Genomic DNA, 22,334 nt, shown 5'->3' with positions numbered 1-22,334 from the left:
CAATCTTACTTTTTATTCTGCGTTAATGTGCTTAACCCCACCTCCGGCCAGCTTGAGGGCTGGGGGGCTTCTTGGGAGTAGAAGGGGCTCTGCAGGAGCAGGAGAACTTCGTGGTCGGCAGCCGGAGAGCTCAGAGCCGGGGCTGTTGAGGTGGTTTCAGGCAGGAGGTTTATTTGGTAACTCCCTGGTGGGTTACACAATGTAAGTAAACAAATCACAAACAGAAACCCGTGATGTCTCAAACCCGGTTCATTTAGGACAGAACAACAGGCAGTGAAAAAAAACGGGGTGCAATATGGGGCTTGGATTTTCAAAATTACCTGAAGGCAGCCGAAGTTGCAGGTGAAGGAGGAGCCCAGCTCCTGGAGGCTCCAAAAGCCTCATAAGAGCAGAGAGAGGTCCTTGGCACATTTCTTTAATTACTGTACACTTGAACACTCTGCGTTCCCGGGCTGTGCTTTGTTTTGTCGGTGCCATTGAGGATGTTTATCGGTTTGTACCCTTTTTTTTTTTTTTTTTTTTTTCTCTTTTTCCCCCCTTAAGCTTTACTCTGCTGCATCAGGAAGCACAAACGATCCCTTCTTGTCCTTTTGCAGGTGCTCCCAGCTCACGACAAAGGCAAGAGCCTGAAAAGGGGCCTCGGCCTGAAAATGAGCCAAGTGCTGGTCTCCCGTGGCCCCTGGTGAGCACCCAGGTAATGCAGACAGATGCACTTCCAGAGCCCTGCACTTCAGCAGCATCATTTCCTTCAGAAGGGGTGTAAGAAACAGAGGTGAATCTCATTTCATATCGAAATGGGGGTCTCGCAGACTGTGGTCTCGTCAGCCATGGTCATCTCTGCGCAGGTGTCAGCCACCGCAGATCCGCCGGCTTCACGCAGCCACAACCTGGGACGTTTAAGCCCAGGGAAACCAAGATACAAAAAAAGGTCAACTTCCTGCTGCAAACTGGACAAATCTTAAAAGAAGGAAGAAAATAATCTGAAGAAAAAATAAACTTCCACCAACCGGGAGAGGAATAAACAGTGAGGACTCCTCTGCGAGCTGGACGGTCGGGACAGCCGAGCAGAAGGGTGCAGCAGGTGGCGGGGTATCATTAGGCGAGTGTCTTTGTCCACAAGATTTTGAAACTACATCTGCTTAGACATTTTTACCAATACCCTGGAACTTCACAGGAAAAATCTGAGAGGTTGAGCAGGGTCCGGGCTGGGGTGCAGGCTGGCAGCCGGGGCTCTGAGGGGTTTCACGCTCAGCGCTGGGCTCGGTGCTCTGCCAGGGGCTGCCAAGGGCTCTCCAGTTCCCGGTGGCTCGTGAGCGGGAGACTCCTGTCAGTTTTCTGCAGTGTTTCGTAGCTGTTTAGCAGAATAGTTCTCAATTCCCAGGCTGTGAACGTACTGTGAGTGGAAATGTGGCTCCTCGCAGGCCTGCAGCACCCCAGGCCACCAGCAAAACCTGCCACGCACACAAACGCTGAGGTTTCGGGAGCTGCGTGCACACAAATGACAAGACTCTAATTGTACATCAGCTGCATAAGAAAACTGTCTTAAGTAGCCTATAAAATCTAGAGGCTTTCGGGGTATATAAAGTCCTGCAACTGAGACAGCCTTTTCCCAGCATCCAAAAATCGTTGAAAAGCAAGATGTAAGTCCCTTCATGCAGTACAAGAGGGACACTTCCCCCTCGGGCACGGCCTGACTGTTGCACCCTTCAAAGCAGTCCCCACGTCTGGCGTCACAGCTCACAGCTCACACACAGCCCCGACAGGCGCTCCCTTTGTCAGTGAGCTGGCATTTCCCTGGAGGTCCTTCAGGCTATTTGCTGAGTTCACACCGTTTCATTACAAACTGTATCAGTGAAGGCCACGCGTGAGTCCCCACGCTCATGATGGATGTGCTGTAGCCGGGCAGCTCCGGGAGGACAGCACTGGAGTGTTCTACAGCTTGTTTTACCCTTTTCCTAGTATTTGAGCCACCTTGGTCACTGCCAGGGACCACACTGGGCATTTTGCTGCCTCACACAGGGCTGCGCCAAGTCCCAGTTTGCATCTTGCATCTTGAGTTGTCAGAGTTATTTAAAACCAAACAAAAATTCAAAAGATTAAGCTGGCAACCAGAAAAAAAAAAAGAAGCTGTTAGCTCTTTTCCAGAATTTTTCTTCCTACACAGCCCTTGTGCTGTGTACTTCCATCCTGCTTAAACTGAGACTTTTTGTTTTAATAGCTTATCGTTACAGAAGGCACCTCGGGGAAGCGAGTCCTCCTCCCCTGTTGGAAACGCCATGGCAGCGGAGGTGACACTAAGCTGGCTCCAGGGATGCGGGGGGATGTGCCAGGCCTGCGCAGCCCTCACCAGCCTGGTGGCCCCTCAGAAGACAGAGTCGTTGAGGGCAATGCAGTAGAGATCCTCTGTGAAGCTGATGAACTCGGTCTCCGTCTCGGTGGTGCAGGTACGTGCTCTCTGGAAAGCAAACACTGCTTTTAGCTGGCAAGCTGGGAGGTAACCTGAGGTTATCAACTAAACCACGCTAATTAAGAGAGAGGAGTCACCACATACCATTTTAAGCCTGCGTTGAATATTCGTTATGAAACAAGTGCTGCAAAGACCTCACTTAACATGTTTTAGAAGGGTTTGGGTGGGAAGGGACGTTAAAGCCCACCTAGTGCCACCCCCTGCCCTTGGCAGGGACACCTCCCACCAGACCAGGTTGCTCCAAGCCCCCTCCAACCTGGCCTTGAACCCCTCCAGGGATGGGGCAGCCACAGCTTCTCTGGGCAACCTGGGCCAGGCTCTCACCACCCTCACAGCAAAGAATTTCTTCCTAATATCTCGTCTCAATCTCCCCTCTTTCAGTTTAAAACCATTCCCCCTTGTCTTACTGCTACAATCCCTCACAAAGAGTCCTTCCCCATCTCTCCTGTAGCCCCTTTAGCATCTGTTGTGGAAAACACCGTGTTTCAAGTTGGTGCATTTAAAGAGGCATTCACCCAAAACGTTTTGTGAGGTAACAGCTGAGAAAGAGCATTTGGTTTTGAAGAATTTTGCCCTAAAGTTCCCATTCCTGATGAAGGTCTCACAGGGCTGCTCATCACTCTGTCCCTCGGGCACCCACAGATTTCCCATTTGGCATGCCCCGCACAACACAGGTGACCAGGGTGGCCCACCAGACGTCCCTCTGTAGCCAAAGAAAAGAGCCCCAGGAGGGGCTGGAGGACACGTTACGAAGCACGTGAGTTTTTCTGAAGACAGAGCAGAAAAGCCCACTTGTGGGGCCAGCCCCCGACCCCTCGGTGCCTCACGGAAGCAGAAAGCAGTAGTTCAGCCGCTGGGAAGCCCACAGGGGCGACAGGAGGCAGAGCTGCTCAAGGCCCAGTGCGGTTCCCACGGGCTGCACCGGCCTTTTGTCACCTCACCCCGCTGTTTTTAGGAACTGAGCACCCAAAACAAACAGCCACTGGGGATTTCACCCCCCTGGGCCATCTCAGCAGAGACACCAGGGCTGTGCTGTCACCTCTCCCTGCTGGTGTCACCTCCCTTGTGGCCGCAGTGCCACCAGAAAGCCTCCAGTTGGTATCGCCTACCTGCACCAAGCTCACTTTAGATAGGGATGACGAAATACGGGCAGTGTTGCTTTTGATAATGTGAAACAGCTGTTGGAAGCTCATATTTTCTAGCTGCAGTGTTAATATTTGCTATTTCTCATATTCTTATTTGTGATACCCTAAATCGTGTTATTTTACACCAGTGAGCAAACATATGATAATCTTTTAAGCCTGTTTCCTTTACAAGACCATGGGAATGAGAACAATACCCCAAAAATCAAACCCCTATTCTAAAAGGGACAAATTAAAATCAAGTTACTAAGCAGCACTTCCCTTGAGCAGACAGTGAGGAGCTTTATCTTATCTGTTAAGGCAAATGTATTTATCATGGAGTAAGAGCAAACATAATAAGGCTTAAGACCAGCTTAACAGTAGGACCAAAACATTTCCCACTGTGAGGTTTCAGAAAATAAATCAGCTCGCCAGGAGCCAAACCTCCAGCCCCTGCCAAGGCAGAGCTCGGTGGAAGGAGCAACCGCACGGCATATCCATACAAAAGGTAGAACCATGGGCACGGCACCGCATGCCTGAAATTTGTTGCATATTAGAAAAGCACTCAACAATAGCATTTAATCCTTTCATTCATTTTTAAGCCACCCCCCAAAACACTTCAACCACAAACAAGGCTGGATCCAGAGCTACTCTGCAGACTGGGATGTGTCCTTGGCAGAGGAGGTGGCCACACGGCCAGGTGAGACCCCACCGCAGCAGTCTGATTATAAAAACAGCCTCACAAACTGCTAAATTTGATGGCTATCTCCCCGTTATACTCATATTCAAGGCTGTGTGTATCATTACATCAACTGCACCCACAAATTTCCCACTGGGCATGTTTTGCACAACACATTCGACAACGTAGCCCACATTTAATATGGCCATTAGAAATTTTAAGAGTTCACAAGGCTTTAACTGAGCGATAACAAGCTCTATGTTCCCAGCCTCACAGAGAAAGAGCAGCACAGAAACATAAGCATTCCTCCTAGTCTAAAAAAACCCCGAAAGAGTGATTAAAATGTTATTTTACCTCGTAGTCATTTGGGAAGACATCTCTGAATTTGTTGCTGGGCTTTGGAATTGGTGGAAACAGTTTACTCCATACGTGGTTTCTGCAAAAAAAACAGTAGTGGAGGAACATGAAAGAATTGCTTTTTCTGATGATGACATGGGACAAGCAGCACGTGTTTAGCCCCAGGAGAAAGCAGGTCTCCTCGCGCCGCCATCCCTCCTGCCCCCTTCCCACTCGGTCATCAGCATCTGGTGGCAGCAGCAGGTTCAGAAGGGGTGAAAGTAATGAAGAAGCGTCCACCAGTGGACACCCTGAGGACCGGGCAGGTCTGCCGTCCCAACCAGGATACTTCTGGACCCTGGGGACATAGGGATGGCAAAAAAGGTGGAGGGGCTGACACTCTCCCTCATCCTCCTCTCCCACCACAGCCACAGCAGGTTGCTGGGGTGGAATGTCCAATCCGAGGGGCACTGCTGTGGCTTTCAACAGCCAGCAATAGGCCTGTCTTGGAGAGAAATAATTGCTCTGATCTGTCTGTTCACGCTCACGTTCTTCCCCAGGGCTGTGTTGTCATCTGCTCTGTTTGGACATTGAAGACAGGCTGCCTCTTGCTCAGACTGTGGTTTCTGGACATAATCTGCTGATGACTCGTGGTGGGAGAGCAACTGCAAATAATTGTGTGCCAAGGGAACATGGAGGAGGCAAGGAAGGGGACCAGAGATGGCTGACAGTAAATGGTTCTGCTTAGCGGTGTAATAACTCATCCTGCTAACACCCTTGGAGATACTCTTGCCCTGCCTGACACTCTTTAGTCTGGCTCAAGCACACAGGCATATGTATTTCTGTGACAGCAAATGCTGCAGAGTGAACTTTTTCATGTCTTTGATACCTCCCAGTGTACAGACTTCACGTTTCAATCACCAAAACGCATTCGCTATCCCTACCCCTGCACAGCACGATGTCCAAACAGGGCCAGATTTTAACAGGAACTTGGCCTGAGTGAAGATTATAGGATTTAGCCCAGAATTAGTATCCGGTGCCTGTTCTGTGGAGCAAGCCTGACAGCCATGAAGCAGAGACATGGCCAAGGTGTGGAGCCCAAGCTGCTGGGACCAGGGGCAGAGCTGCTCCTCTTCCTCATTTATTTTGTGGCAATTTTCCTGGCTGACATCTGCTTAGTTGAACACTAATGTTCTTATGACTATTCTTCTTCCAAAAGCTTTCTGAGTTCTGTCAAGTTTTCTTTTATCCTTTTATTCCTTCTCACCAGGGAGGTAAGGAGAAATAATTTTTTATGACTATCAGTTTGAAGCTAAACCTTCCTGGCTGAGCTGCTGTTGCAAAGACCCCACAGAATGAGGTAGAAGCACACTGGTGTTTAGGGGGGCTGCTGCTTGCTCCTCAGCTGCAAAAGCCTTTGCAGTGAGGCATTGGTGGGGGTGGTGACTGTGCTGCCCTCAAAACAGTCCTGTTCTTTTCTGCAGGACACTGAAAAGCTGGAGTTATGATGTGATTAAATATCTTGTCACAGAAAGCGTTCCAGTTATCTCTGCTTGTCTCTACATGGGTTAGAGCATGGCCCTTTCCATTAGCGCTACTTGGACCTCCAGGCTTTGGAAACACCCCACAGGACCCTCATGCCTTAACACGGTGTTTCAGAACATCTAGCTATTGTGCTGTCTCTGTCTGTTTGAAATTTGCCACTTTTCCCACAGGCTGCGACATGAAAAGACCAAAGATAAAGAGAAATAAGTAAGAGAACAAGTTCTTCTTTTCCCTCTTCTAACCGCTACGATGAGGCTGATAAAATATTTGTTTTCGCGGTATGTCAGAGTGCCTTTTCTAGTGTCTCACCTCCCCCGAGAGTCCTTGTGACATTTTCCAAACGACTTCCCTGTAGCTGGTGACTGCTGGTCGTGGGCCACAGTGGGGTGCAGAAGAGGGAGGGTTAACTGGTGGAGGTCGGGATGACCACATTGATTTCAGAGCTACTGACCGTCCTCAAGTCAATTAAATGGAGAGCAGCTGAGAGCAAGTTATTAACTACATCCTCCTGTGAGCTCACCTCCAGGAGAAAATGTTATTCCAAGGCACAGCCTCAGGAAGGACAGAAGATGCTCATTCATAAAGACAGAGGGCAAACTAGGAAAACATTCAGTTGTGCTTTTTATTGAGACAGTAACCCCATCAGCTACTGCAAGTAGGTGAAGGGAAAAGACTATACAGTCCCAAAGGGCTACTTTGCCTTGTAGCATTTCTCCCAAACCATAGTCTATATCTCTAATGCATGAAACCACCAGGAAGCACACAGAAAAATTTATAGAACTCTTTGGTATAATGAAATCCCTTATAATGGCTTCAAATCGTATGAAAATTGAAATGATTCTGTGGCTTGAATTGCATGGTACACTTCATGAATTTTCAAGAGCAGTAAAAACTGAGAGTACTAATGAAACTGTGATCTAGGGAACCTGTTCTATTTTTCTTTTTTTAATATCTGCAGATACAACAAATGAGCAGGCTAAGCAATGCGGTTCATCTTCTTGCACTTCCCAGTGAGAAATGGCAAGGACACTGAGCAAGACGCAGCTTGGGAAGGATGGAGTAAAGCTAGCAACTTTGTGAAATTTAGTGCAGCAGGCAGACAGAACTATAATCATTTTGGCAAAGATGTAATAAGCCTTTGGGTGCTGGGGAATTACATACCAGCCAGGCAGCCAGAAACTCCTAGAAGCAACAAAAGTAGCATCAAGCAGCTGAACCTGGAAAAGGTAGCTTAAATTTGCCTAATGTATTAAAGTTCATCAAATGCATTAGTACAGCATCTTCAAGCTGGTTCTTGAGTAGAAGTCTTCCCCTTGACCTATTTCTCCCCCTATATCTGTTTCAGGGTCTCTGCAGAGGGTAACTGTATAATATCCAAATACTTGCTGAACTCCACAGGAAAACGTGGAGCAGCATGACTGCCGCTAACTGGTTTTGGAACTAACCGGTGCTGGTGTTTTGCTGTCCCAAAGAGAGAGGAGGGAGCTGATGAAGATGATGCTGAAGCAGGGGAGGACCTATGGCTATGCTGATGGGTCAATCCAAAAAGAATCAGTGATGGGAGTAAGAGCAGTTTCAGGATTTCCACCAATATGTCAGGGAACAAGTGCATATGAAGCACAACATGAATAAACTCTCTGGGAATTAATCTGCCTTGTTCCAAAAAGGATTGCTTATCGAGACCTGCTATGCTAATTAAATTGACTTAAGAACAGGTTATCATAGACACCAGACACTTCAGGGAGAGTTAATAACAATTATTCTAATATAACATTCCTGTAGACGAGACCTTTATTTGATAAAGGAAATGTGGTATGGAAAGGAAAATAGCCAAGGACACATCAGGATGACCAATGAATTAAAAGGTATTAAAGAGATGAATAAGAAATTAGAAGAGTCGAGCACTTACATTACTGGGAGCTGTGTTTATTGTGGGCTGATAATTGCTGCTTGATGCATGTTTCCGGGGAGAAGCTTGTAATTACATTAAGTCCTCACTTATGATTTGACTAGTCACAGCTACAGAAACCCAGAAATCTGGGTTTCCTCACAGCACATTTTGGCATGTTTGGCTCTATGGCACCCGGTTTTACTACATGGCATCCATAGCCTCTGTTGTAATTAAAAATTAACTAAACAAATAGTTCAAAATCTCAAAGCAAACAATTGTTCAATGCACTTGCTCCTGTTAAGAGGTTGACAGGAGCAGCAAGTGCAAAGGCACTGAATTTTTACTTCTTCAGAGCTCATCTGCCACGCTCCCTGATGTCAACAAATTCAGACTACGTGCTCAGGGCCCAGTGCAGAGTGTAGGTCCCCAGGCTGGGCTAGACAAGACTGAGAAAAATCCTGGCCTTACATTTTAGCCACAAAAGATGCTCTCAGCAGCTTTCGCCAGGGCTAAAGACAGAGTCCTCCTGGGGAAATCGCTGACCCAACCAGATCCGTTTAAGTGAAGAAACGAGGTAAGCACAAATAGATTTTTAACAAATTCGCCTAACTTGGTACATGGTTTTGTTGTTTAAGATTAAATTGAATAACCCTCTTACCCCACCAATTTTGCTGAATGATATTATTGATAATTAATGAGGCTGATTATTACTTATTCAGTAATTTTGCTTTGTACAATTATGCTTGAATACCAAACTCAGTGCCCTTTCTTAAAATTAAGCAAACCTTAATAAAGCAAAGCTAAATAAAGCATCCCCCCACACATGTTGAACACCCAGTCTTTAGTTATACTGCAATTAAAAAGACAATACTTACATTCTGCATATTATAGCAACAAGCAGGAACGAGCAGCACGCGGACGCACAAAGCACAGCAAGAATCCAGGCTGCAGGATTCTCCAGTTTGTTTTGCCCTGAATTTGAAGGAAAAAAAGAAATTAAATATATTATTTTAGTGCAGATTATTTTAAACACACTCACACAAAGATTCATTTTATGTGATTGTATTCAGAACACAAATTAACATGCAAACAATGAAGACAGTGTCTAGAATCAGAAACGAAACCCAGAGCTGCAAGAACAATTTCCATGAAACTGACTTTCTAATTTCAACAATAAATTTCTTTCATTTTGATGCGAAGGAGAGGACAAGCCAAGGAGCGTGAGGACTCCAGGCCCACCAGAAGGACGATATGAAGGACGACAGCTGTTGTCCCAAGACACGTAGTGTCATGCCACAAGCCCATGACTGGTACTCAGCAAAGACACTGCTTGCCGATAATGGCAGGCACAAAATGCTTATTTTTTTATTAAACCCTTCTTCATTTCTGTTAATTCTTTCTAGCCAGGAACTGGATTTCCCTGAATCATAAACTTGCCTGTAAAAAAAGGCATCAGCCTCCCCTTCCCCCCCCATTTTTCTTGTGAGTTCGCTGCTGATACGTTTCCTCAGGAAGAATTTCTCTACCTGGGAGCAGACACAGGTAATTCTGTCAAGATTCTGTTTTGAAAAGGCATTGCCCAGTGACTGCAACCATTATTTTGTGCCGCATTATGCCATCTAACAAAAACATTTACATTGAACTGAGTTTTCAAAAGGCTGCTGAGTCCGTATGTGCTTACGATAACTCCCTGTCCTATGGATCAAGGTATCAGCGCTGCCATTCCCAGGTAATTGAAAGGGCAGAAATTGGCCAGCAGCAGGAGCATGGGGTTTGTTGGTGCTGTAGATGAAACAGTATTCACTTGTGGCCAGATTTATTTGAGAAATGAGTAGCTGAGCCTGCTGTCTCCACCAAGGGCTGCAGTTGCAAGGCACGGGACATCAGCATGAGCAGGGCTGTGTCACTCATCCTGTGCTACCACACCACCCTGATGGGCTCCACAGGCAACCTTCCAATTACTAATGGATTTGGGTGGCTTATTTTGTCTTCAGGGTTACCACTTTTCTTTCAAGAAAATAAGAATAGGATGTACCTGCTTCATGTGAGTCTCAAGGATGACTGGGGCAGCAAACTGTGGAAAACATTTAAGTCCCATAAATCAATTTTAAGCCTCCCAGTGCGATGGCTGGGAAGTATCCCTGTTTTCCTGGGAAGAGGTGTCCACCCAGTATGTGAAACGGAGGGAACAGATGACACCTCCTCAGAGAAAGAGAGTTAACAGCAATGCTAATGAGAGTGGCTGAAGCATGTACTGAAACCCAGCAACTTATGTGGTAATCTGTATTGTGTCAATGAACTGCAACAAGCCTCTAAAACCCTCTTTTCATAAGAAAAAATGAAGTGGTTCTCCCTTGGATATTTTTGAGATTTTAGTAAATTTTTATGGAAGACTAACTTTTTTTTTACCATCAGAATGAATTTTCCATATTTGACATGTGCAGTGCATGAGCAGAGGTGTCCACAAGGGTGATGCTTCCAGCTTCCTCGGTCATTGTGACACTGTGTGGCAGAGACAGCTCCAAAAGTGCTCCAGCTGACAGAGAGGCCCTCAACTCTTCCAGCCTTGCTGGGAAAGCAGAACTGGGACAGCACAAACGTGCTATGAGGCACTTCCCAGCCCCAAACTCGATCTTTTCAACTGTGAACCCTGGCAGTGACTGTCCGCACGTACCTACAGCTTCACAGATTTGATTCATACTGGGTGGCCGTGCATAGTCAATGAAGGGTCCAGCCCACTCAGCTGCACTGATGATTTTTCATCTAGCTTTGTTTGACTGCAGTGCTTCTAAACAACCTTTTAGAGACAGCTGGTATCAAGGTGTGGTTTTACAACACCCGCTTTGGCAGGGTCTGATCCCCGCTGCCCAAGGAAAGGATCCAGAGTTGGGCTTCAGTTTGTAATGAAGTCGGAGAATTGCTGCTACAGGACAGGCAGCCAGTGTTTTTCTGAGGATATGGGCTCAGAAGAGGTCTATGGATCTCAAAGTTGGTCTCAGCAGACTATTTCCCAGATAGGTAGGTGCACGAGGCAAATAAACAGTCCCAGTTTTCTTAATTAACGAGGTGTTTGATCACCACCACCCCCCCGATCCCAGGTGAGTGGTCAGGTTGCTGAGCCTCTCTTCCCAAGGAGATGTGTTAGGGTAAGGAGGGAAAACACCAGCAGATTTGCATTCACTTGCAAATAGATATAAAAGGGAAAAATATGGTAAACAGGAGAGTGTAAGGAACCTTTTTTTTTTTTTTTTTTTTTAAGTGAAAACCAGGAAGTTAAGAAACACAAAAGATAAGAGCAAAGGAGGATGTCTAAGAAGAAACAGTTGATAACGTGCTGTGATAATGAAACTGTTATTTCCAGAAAAACACGTTCAACAAGCAGGAAATACAGAACAAAGTGGGGCAAATTATCATGTTCCAAAGATGCTAAAACCGTGTTCTTCCCCCCCCCCAACATTTAAGAGTTCAGATAGCTCCACTAAAGTAAGAGTTGACATGATCACTCATATTAACTTCCAGCATAAACATCCCGATATGTACCAGGGATACACATGTGAAAACTAAAGAAGTAATGCAACTGAAAGGCCTGACCTAGAACTCAGGCCTTAAGCTAGTTTAAAGCAGGCAAAAACATAAGCATGTAAAAACAATACACTGTCTAAAGAAACCCTCCATATGTCCAAAAGTTTGCTTGGGAGATAACTCCCCTTGGCATTAACAAGTCAGTTTCTTCCTTCACATACCTATTTTTCCTGGCTTCTATTAAAATTACTTGGTGTTGGGCATGCTCATCACTAGGCAACATCTGCTCTCCAGCAATGTAATAATATTATAAGACAGAAGCATGTCATTCTTACCAACATAAATAATTTCACTCCAGTCACTCCAAAATCCTCTCGTAAGGCATGTGTGATGATTAGCTCTTATTTGTATGGAATACCTGCTGGTAACATCAATCCGTAATCTGAAGTCATTTGAGGATATTTTCAGTATCTGTTAGGAAAATAATATAGTCCTGTTATACATTACTTCAGACTAAACAATTCCGAAAACAAACTTTAATCATGTTTATCTATTTATTTTTTTAAACTCCTTTACTAGATTAACTGTGAGCATCTGGCTTTGCTTTTGAAGTAAGATTTCTATTTTTATAGGTGTAATTTCTCTCATAACACACCAATATTTCAGGGCAAATTCTTGAAAGACATGCGTCATTTTTGCATTCTTCCTTATGACACTTAATGCTGGATTTTCATCCTCCTACTGTTCTGAACCCAGATGCATAAAACTGAACAATTCTTGTCCTTCTGCTTTCCTGTGTCTCTTGGGGATAGTTTGTTGCAGCCATAAATGACGCCCAGAAAAAGAGGAAAAATATGAAAATTGATGAGACGTTGGTTTTGCTGAACCTTAGTCACAAATGGGAGACAAGTTCCACCAAAAGCCCATAGTTTCAAAAATGTACTAAAAGCAGGTTTTATTTTAAATGTTTTAAATTCTGTAACATATCCATGAATACGAAGACTTTCCTCAGGTTGCATAAAGGCAAATTCTAGCTATAGACCAATTCTGAATATAGGCCAGTCAGCTCAGAGACAGGAACGCTATGGAAGACTTGGGCACCACAGAAGCAATTACCTGCTTGTTACCTGACTTCAAGTTGCAGAGGTAAAATTCATATTCAAAACATTCTTTAGGAAAAGGAGAAATTGGCTTCTCCCACGTGGCCACGAGATCATTTTGCTCCAAGAACACAGTGACATTTCTGGGAACATTGACTTTCTCTACAAGAAGAAAACTATACTGGTAAGTTATTTATAGAGCAAAGTTTAAATACTAACCATTATAACCTGATAGTGTTTCCAATAAATTCAATAATCCTTGAATTTATTTCACATTTTGGACAGAAAAGATAAGGATTTAGGAGGAATAACTATGTTGGAGAATATAGTTAAGGGAAAACAGTTTTAAAAATCCACTTAAAAGTTTTGGAAAACTAGATTATGGAGGAGGGGGATTTATTACATTAATTTTCAAAAAAGCATAAAATTAATGATAGAGCAGTTAGAAAAATTTATTTTCAGAAAAAAAAAAAAAAACCAACAGATGTAACCAGGAAAGTTTCTGAAAACTCAAACAAGTTCAAAGGAAGGAATCAGCAGGTATTATGGGGATGATTTCTATGAAAGTATGTCATGTCAACTGTTTTATCTTGTGAAGTGAAGCCCTGAAAAAGGGAAATGTTATCTGTTTACAAAAAAGTGAAAGGCATGGAACTAATGAAGGAAAAGAAATTATTTGGGTGGGTGAAAGATGATAGACAGTCATGGTTGATACTACCTTTTATTTGAAAGTCTTTAAAAGGACATAGTTATCTTGTACATCATTTGTCTTTTTCCTTTTAAAGAAAGGCTGTAAAATAAAAGGTAGTAAAAACTGGACTTGAAGGTATATTGACTGAATCAATTGAAAATTAGTATTATAGAATCATAGAATCATAGAATCATAGAATGGCTAGAGTTGGAAAGGACCTTAAAGATCATCTAGTTCCAACCCCCCTGCCATGGGCAGGGACACCTCTCACTAGAGCAGGTTGCTTAAAGCCCCATCCAGCCTGGCCTTGAACACTTCCAGGGATGGGGCATCCACAACTTCCCTGGGCAACCTGTTCCAGTGCCTCACCACCCTCACTGTAAAGAATTTCTTCCTTATATCTAATCTAAATCTCTTCTCTTCCAATTTAAAACCATTGCCCCTTGTCCTGTCACCACTCTTCCTGACAAAGAGTCCCTCTTCAGCTCTTCTGTAGGCTCCCTTCAGGTATTGATAGGCTGTTATAAGGTCTCCCCGGAGCCTTCTCTTCTCCAGGCTGAACAACCCCAGCTCTCTCAGTCTGTCTTCATAGGAGAGGTGCTCCATCCCTCTGATCATCCTCGTGGCCCTCCGCTGGACCCGTTCCAACAGGTCCATGTCCTTTCTGTGTTGAGGACTCCAAAGCTGGACACAGTACTCCAGGAGGGGTCTCACGAGCGCAGAGTAGAGGGGCAGAATCACCTCGCGAGACCTGCTGGCCACACTTCTCCTGATGCAGCCCAGGACACGGTTGGCTCTCTGGGCTGCCAGTGCACACTGCCTGCTCATGTTGAGCTTCTCATCCATAAGCACTCCCAAGTCCTTCTCCTCGGGGCTGCTCTCCAGCCATTCTCCACCCAACCTGTATTTGTGCCTGGGGTTGCCACGTCCCAGGTGCAGGACCCTGCACTTGGCTTGGTTGAACTTCATGCAATTTGCACGAGCCCACCTCTCCAGCCTGCCTAGGTCCCTCTGGATGGCATCCCTTCCCTCCAGCGTGTCAACTGCGCCACCGAGCTTGGTGTCATCAGCAAACTTGCTGAGGGTGCACTCTATCCCACTGTCCATGTCACCGACAAAGATGTTAAACAGTACTGGTCCCAGTACCGACCCCTGCGGAACACCACTCGTTACTGGCCGCCACCTGGACATTGAGCCATTGATTGTAACCCTTTGGATGCGGCCATCCAGCCAGTTCCCTATCCACCGAGTGGTCCATCCATCGAATCCATGAGTTTCCAATTTTGAGACCAGGATGTCGTGCGGGACAGTGTCAAATGCTTTGCATAAGTCCAGGTAAATGACGTCAGTCGCTCTGCCCTTGTCTACCAAGTCTGTGGCAGTATTGTAAAAGGCCACCAAATTTGTCAGGCACGATTTGCCCTTGGTGAAGCCATGTTGGCTGTTTCCAATCACTTCTTTATTCTCCATGTGCCTTAGCAAGGATTTCAGGAGGATCTGCTCCATGATCTTGCCAGGCACAGAGGTGAGACTGACCGGCCTGTAGTTTCCCGGGTCTTCTTTGTTTCCTTTTTTGAATATTGGAGTTATGTTCCCTTTTTTCCAGTCAGTGGGAACTTCACCAGACTGCCACGATTTCTCAAATATGATGGAGAGGGGCTTAGCAACTTCGTCCGCCAGTTCTCTCAGGACCCGTGGATGGATTTCATCAGGTCCCATGGACTTATGCACCTTCAGGTTATTTAAGAGGTCTCGAACCTCGTCTTCTTGTACTGTGGGTGCTTCTTCATTCCCAGAGCCCCTGTTCTTGCCCTCCGTGACTTGGGCAGTGTGGTTAGGGCCCTTGCCAGTGAAGACTGAGGCAAAGAAGTCATTCAGTAGCTCAGCCTTATCCACATCCTGGGTGACCAGGTCTCCCGTTTCCTTACGGAGGGGACCCACAGCTTCCCTCGTCTTATTTTTATCCCTGATATATCTATAGAAGTTCTTCTTGTTATTTTTCACATCCCTGGCTAGATTTAGTTCTGCCTGGGCTTTCGCTTGCCTGATCAGGTTTCTGGTGACTCGGACAGCTTCTCTGTATTCTTCCCAGTCTACCTTTCCCTGCTTCCACCCTCTATAGGCCTCCTTTTTGGTCCTGAGTTTGTCCAGCAGTTCCTTGTTCATCCACGCCGGCCTACTGGCTATTTTGCCCGATTTCTTCTTTTTTGGGATGCACCTCTCCTGAGCTTGGAGGAGGCAATCCTTAAATACCACCCAGCTTTTTTGGGCCCCTCTCCCTTCCAGTTCTTTTTCCCACGCTACCTTACCAATCAGATCTCTCAGGAGATCAAAGTCTGCTCTTTTGAAGTTCAGGGTAGCCAGCTTGCTGCGCACCCTCCTTGCTGCCTTATGAATCTTGAATTCTATCATCTCATGGTCACTGCAGCCGAGGCTACCCTTGAACTTGACATTCCCGACCAGCCCCTCCTTGTTGGTGAGGACAAGGTCCAGCACTGCTCCTTTCCTCGTTGGTTCCTCTATTATTTGCAGAAGAAAGTTGTCGTCGACACATTCTAAGAACTTCCTGGATTTCCTGTGCTCTGCTGTGTTGTCCTTCCAACAGATGTCGGGGTGGTTGAAGTCCCCCATGAGGGGGTGGTTGAAGTCCCCCATGAGGACCAGAGCGTGTGAGCGCGATGCTGCCCCTATCTGTTTGTGGAGGGCCACATCCTCGCTGTCACTTTGATCTGGTGGCCTGTAGCAGACTCCTACTGTAACATCACCTGCCCCCGTGCTCCCTTTAATCCTGACCCATAAGCTCTCTGTCTTGTCTTCACCCATCCCCAGGTGAAGCTCCATACATTCCAGCTGGTCCTTGACATAGAGGGCAACACCCCCTCCCCTTCTGCCCAGCCTGTCCTTCCTGAAGAGCTTGTAACCTTCCATTCGAACACTCCAGTCGTGAGAGCCATCCCACCACGTCTCGGTGATGCCAATAATGTCGTAGCCCTGGAGGCGTGCGCACATCTCTAACTCCTCTTGTTTGTTCCCCATGCTGCGTGCATTTGTGTAAAGGCACTTCAGCTGGGTGCCTAAAGGGGCCGACTTATTAGCTGAGATGGCAGGTTGAAGGCTCTCTTTGAGTTTTTTCCTGCTCAACCTACGCTTAACCCCCTCCCCCTTCGATCTAGTATTAGAAAGAATGCTTTGGCTAACCAACAGAATAACGAATTGTCTTTTCTAGCTTTCTTTTTTTATTGGTCATTCTATCATTTCAAATAAATTATTAAAGTCAAAGTTAGTTAAAACCATCCATTTCTGTCCTATAATCTCTTTCAATTTCATTGAGATGTCTTTGCAAAACCAGTACATACTTTCACCTGTATCAAGAACCAGTCAGTCCAGTGGTATTCTCTCATAAATCTCTTGACAATCACAGAATCACAGAATCACAGAATATTTTTGGTTGGATGGGACCTTTGAGATCATTGAGTCCAACCAACAAAAAAAAAAAAAAAAAACCAACCACGTCCGAAAAATCCCAGAACACCAACACCAAACCAAACCAGACACCCACAACCACACCCCACCCACAAACAGACACAACCAACAACACTAGAGCATGCCCTGAAGTGCCATGTCTACACGTTTCTTAAATACCTCCAGAGACGGCGACTCCACCACCTCCCTGAGCAGGCTGTTCCAGTGCCTGACCACTCTCTCAGTAAAGTAATTCTTCCTAATATCCAATCTAAACCTCCCCTGCCCCAACTTCAGACCATTTCCTCTGGTCCTGTCATTATTCCCTTGGGAGAAGAGGCCAACACCCACCTCTCTACAACCTCCTTTCAGGGAGTTGCAGAGTGCAATGAGGTCCCCCCCTCAGCCTCCTCTTCTCCAAACTAAACATGCCCAGTTCCCTCAGCCTCTCCTCATATGACTTGTTCTCCAGACCCCTCACCAGCTTGGTGGCTCTCCTCTGGACACGCTCCAGCAGCTCAATCTCCTCCCTGTAGTGAGGGGCCCAGAACTGAACAGAGCACTCGAGGTGAGGCCTCACCAGTGCCCAGTACAGAGGCACCATCACTGCCCTGCTCCTGCTGGCCACGCTATTCCTGATACAGGCCAGGATGCCGTTGGCCTTCTTGGCCACCTGGGCACACTGCTGGCTCATGTTCAGCCGGTTGTCCACCAACACCCCCAGGTCCTTTTCTGCTGGGCAGCTTTCCAGCCACTCTTCCCCAAGCCTGTAGTGTTGGCTGGGGTTGTTGTGACTGAAATGCAGGACCCAGCACTTGGCCTTATTAAACCTCATCTCATTGACCTTGGCCCATTGATCCAACCTGTCCAGGTCCCTCTGTAGAGCCTGCCGACCCTCACGCAGATCAACACTCCCACCTAGTTTGGTGTCATCTGCAAACTTACTGAGGGTGCACTCAATCCCCTTACCCAGATCATCAATAAAGATATTAAACAAGACCGGCCCCAAAACTGAGCCCTGAGGGACACCACTGGTGACTGGCCACCAACTGGATTTCACCCCATTAATTACAACTCTCTGGGCACGGCCATCCAGCCAGTTTTTTACACAGTGAAGAGTACACTTGTCTATGCCATGATTCGCCAGCTTCTCCAGGAGAACGCTGTGGGGGACGGTGTCAAAGGCCTTACCAAAGTCCAGGTAGACAACGTCCACAGCCTTCCCCACATTGAGAAGGCAGGTCACATGGTCATAGAAAGAGATCAAGTTGGTTAAGCAGGACCTCCCTTTCATAAAGCCATGCTGGCTGGCCCTGATCCCTCGGCTGCCCTGCACTTGCTATGAGAGCTCACTCAAGATGATCCTCTCCATGATCTTTCCCAGTACTGAGGTCAGACTGACAGGCCTATAGTTTCCCAGATCATCCTTCCGGCCCTTCTTGTAGATGGGTGTCACATTGGCCACCAATCCTGCTAGACATCTCTAATTTCTAAAAAAATGAAGTATTTCTACTTACCAATGGCATTTTGGTTAAATAACTGCTGAAGAGGCTTGATTGTAGCATACTTGCTAGACCCATTAATGTGTATTACAATGAGCTTGTCAACCTCTTCAGGATCAATATGAGTCACTAGAAATCTGCACTCGGTATTCCTGTTCCACTTGTCTTTCGTATAATCTTGACATTCTTCAGTGTATGTCTCATACCTAAATTAAAACACTTGTGAGATATGATGCTCTTAACGAAATTCATTGCTGAGTAAAATGGGAGAAAACACCAACCTGTAAAATAGAAAGTACTCGGTATCTTCTGGTGCCCCTTGGCCAGGAAGCCACGTGCAGTGGAGAGAAACGGTACTAGAAATGGTGATGTGAGTAACACAGGACAAATTAGTGACAGATGTCTCTGGGGCACCTAAAGAGTGGAGGAAATATAAAGCAGAGAGAAAAAAAAATCTTATTACGAAAGTTGTATGATATTCATGTTGCTAAACCACTTTGATTACAGTCCTTGGTCCATTATATCTTTGTCTATTGTATCCAATTCTCTTCCTTATCACAGAGGTCTATCATTTACGGATGGATGAAAACTCCACTCCTAAGCAGTGTAAGTAAATCAGTACCACACAGCACCATTACATATCTCACCTACACCAAGGCAACATGATCTTTTAATATCCTAGAGTGTATGAAAGTAGGTTATCTTAGCCTTAACAAGGAATTTTTAGAAAATTTTATATGGATTATCCATGTTCTGCACCTCCAGATTGTACTCTAGGCTACACAGCAGTAGAAAAAGGCCTAGGCTAAATTATTTTCTAAGATCGATGTAGCAGGTAGAGGGGAAAATGCTGTAATTTTCAAGAATTAAGCTTGTCACCTTCTAATGGCTAGCCCACAGACCGGGACAAACACGAAATTCAGACCTCCCCTGCATTTCTTCTTACCTGGCAAAGGCGGGATTTTTTCCTTCACCCAGTCACTTCTCATCTGAAGGTCGTTATGGAGAAGTAACGTCCGAATGTGTGCAGAGAAACCGTTGTGAAGTGCAGCTGTGCAGATACTGTGAGTCTTCTTTGTATCATACTTGAAATTAAAAAAAATAATCAAATAAGCCTCACATGATAGAAGCCAAATTAAGGGGCCTGCAAAGACTGGCAATTTCCAGGCTAACTCTTATCCCAGCAGAGATGTACCAGAGCTGAAAGGGAATCTCTCCAATGCTCAAAGTATTTGTTTATTATATGAGTGATTATGATATAAAGTATTTGTTTATGATGTAAGACTGATTATGATATAAAGTATTTGTTTATGATATAAGACTGATCATGATATAGTGATGCGACACACCAATCCTTCAAGAGAAATATCACACCTACTGCACCCTGCTTTGGTGAAACATGTTTAACTCAACAGGAATTTAACCTTCTCAGGATACTGGATTTATCATTTATCTTACCTCTTCGGGCACAGGGCTTAGGATTTTCACATCATATCTAACAGTGTAGTTCTTTTCTTCTTGATTAGGGTTTGGCTTCCAGTGTAAAAGCACTTGTGCTAACGCAGAGACTGTAAGGGTGAAGTTAAGAGGTGGGAAAACCTGAACTGTAAGGGAGAAAACAAAAAATATTCATAACATAGTAATCCAGTGAATTGCTTAGAGCTATAGCTGTTTACAAGGAAATAATTTCATTTCAATATTACATCCTCTCAACAGCTTCTTATAAAATGTTTCTAATATTTGAAAAATATCTTTCAATAGCAACCAAAACTTCATCAAATAAGAGTTTACTTAAAACCTGGATTAAAAATGAATTTTTAAAACAGTTCCAATTTGAAAATCACAATGATATATTACATTTGGCTTGTTAATTAGGTTCAGGTTTTTCAACTTGATCCTCATAGCCACATAGACATTGGGCATCTGTACTGAAACAGGGATGATTGAGTGATCAACCGTACCAACAACTTTCACCCACATAAGCTGAGAGCAGAAGAGCCTAAGAGAGGGCTGACAGCCACAAGAAGTTCTATGTGAGAGAAAAAACAAAATGATGAACAGAGGAATTAAGCACAAACGGAAGAAAACATAGAAGGATGGGAATGATAATTTAAAATGACAGGGCAAGAGGGATTCCTGGAGCTCATATGGAAATGAGGAAGATCTCGTGCTGGGGGAAAATGTTAGCATACAAATAGCAAGGCAATGAAATAATCAATCTACCCCCCTCCATTTCCAGCGTTCTTCAGAGCCTTCCCTCCCTTAATTGCCATCTCCAAGGCAGTTAGGGACATCAGTCCTCATTTCTCCCATGATTTCAACCTTTGATGCCCTTGGTTCTTCCCTCTCAAAGCAAAGCAGGCCTCAGGCACTGGCTGGGAGCAATCTAAGGAGACAGGGTACAACCGTCCCAGGAAGCATGGTCATCTGTGGTCCCGTACTCATGCCATGGACTCTTTTATTCATGTGTAGAAAAACCCATTTAACCAACACGTAGAGGGGCGTTGGCTATACACTGGTAGAAGGAAAATGCCTTACCTTCTGCAGCTTGAGGTACATTCGCCTCAACCAAGTTTGTTCTCCAAAGAAGGATCAGAAGAACTCTCATCACGCTGGCCATAGTCTTTGGATGGTAAATGAGAAGGGCCGTGTATCAGCCTATGTGCTGCGTCACCATGTTACAGAGGCCGAGAGCTAAAAATAAACACAATCTCCAGTGTTAAGCACAAAACCCATGGAGCATGGTAAATCCACATGATCAAAGGTATGAAACTGCCACCTTGCAGGAGATAGATTCTTCTCCTTTCCTTGCAGGAAAATCCATCTTATCATAGCCAAATTTAATGTAAGTACAACCAACCACATTTAATTTTGCTGCTTTTGCTTTTGCTTTGAAAAAGCTACTGGTTTCCAACACTATCAGTGTGGATGTTGAGAGCAGCAGTCACGGACTCACAACATCTCTCCATGGAGAGAAGTAAGTTGGGTTCAGGTATACTGGCTTTCAGAAGAGTCCCATTTACTCCCAGAACAGAAATAACTGTTCTGAAATAACATATTTTTAGCTGCCATCATATATAAAATGGCTACTTACTGGAATTTACTTTCCAGTTTCTACTTCAATAAAGCTCTCTAACGCAGTCTCAGTGCTCACCTCACGGCTAATTCTCCAGTGTTAATTATTGGGTATAAGAGAAACTATTTTGTTTGTTTCTAATTTAAATGAACAACTATTTTTAATGCTTAAAACCAGCATGTTCTTATGCTTCCTACAGATTGTTTCATGAAGTACTGGGAGAAAAAAAATCTTGTGTGTAATCATTCATGTATAACCTCATATAAACAACATGGAAAGAACAGCGGCTTTCCACAATGTTCTTACCAAAGAGAAATACCCCCTCCCAGCCCAATTGCATGACTTCCCTGGGGCACTGCAGCAATTGCTTGTATGGAAAACATCATATTTTCAGATGGTAATGAGCAGAGAGAGCGTCTTTAACCCATCAGTTCTCCCTGAACCTCCAATAAATAACCCAGGGACCGGAAGCACTCCAATTGATCACAGTCGGAGTACTTCTGCTAGACAGTCACTGTATGAATGCTGAGTTCATTAAAATGACACATAATCTACACTACAGTGTGTTTCTCAATGTCCAAGACCACTCATTATCTATATTATTTTGTATGTATCTACCATTCTGCTAGCCACAATGCGTACAAGGCTAACTGAACCTCCGGAGTCTGCTAATGGATTGTTCCTGGGGAGTCAGGGTTTGCGTTTACATATATTGGGTTACTGAAAGACATTTTGGCTCTTCAAGAATGTATGTGAATCGCAATCAGGTGATTATTCTTCACACCGTACATTTATGCTACAAAATCTTTCTTTTGGATTTTCTCACTTGAATATCATGCACTCAGCTTCACAAGATGATGTTATTCTGGAGGGCATTATATGGCCTGAACACAAGTTTACAATGTCACCTGATCTCTGACCACCTCTGCCACACCTATACTG

At 45.0% G+C, this 22,334-nt stretch overlaps 1 protein-coding gene across 1 annotated transcript; it reads right to left on the bottom strand.

Moving 5' to 3' along the window:
* Positions 1–532: 532 nt before the first annotated feature.
* IL5RA (interleukin 5 receptor subunit alpha) lies at positions 533–21,010 on the bottom strand. The gene is made up of 10 exons (XM_074152298.1): positions 20,855–21,010; positions 19,775–19,920; positions 19,263–19,401; positions 18,598–18,730; positions 18,332–18,522; positions 12,678–12,823; positions 11,897–12,032; positions 8,915–9,011; positions 4,622–4,703; positions 533–2,455 (listed from the first exon to the last, which is right to left on the bottom strand). Exons 1-10 carry the CDS (start codon positions 20,934–20,936, stop codon positions 2,363–2,365), a joined length of 1,245 nt encoding a protein of 414 aa, XP_074008399.1. The 5' UTR covers positions 20,937–21,010; the 3' UTR covers positions 533–2,362.
* Between the last annotated feature and the right edge of the window lie 1,324 nt (positions 21,011–22,334).

This window comes from Numenius arquata, chromosome 8 (genome assembly GCF_964106895.1).
Source record: "Numenius arquata chromosome 8, bNumArq3.hap1.1, whole genome shotgun sequence".
NCBI lineage: Eukaryota > Metazoa > Chordata > Aves > Charadriiformes > Scolopacidae > Numenius > Numenius arquata.
This window is presented reverse-complemented; position numbering and strand designations above follow the sequence as displayed.

Excerpts from the sequence above, each read along its gene's own strand:
- IL5RA (XM_074152298.1), bottom strand. The coding sequence starts at position 20,936 with ATGGCCAGCGTGATGAGAGTTCTTCTGATCCTTCTTTGGAGAACAAAC. Across the intron at positions 12,824-18,331 it reads ATTTAACCAAAATGCCATTG|AGAAAGTCAATGTTCCCAGA; the intron begins GTAAGTAGAAAT and ends TTCTTCTTGTAG. Across the intron at positions 9,012-11,896 it reads GAGTGAAATTATTTATGTTG|GGCAAAACAAACTGGAGAAT; the intron begins GTAAGAATGACA and ends CTTCAAATTCAG.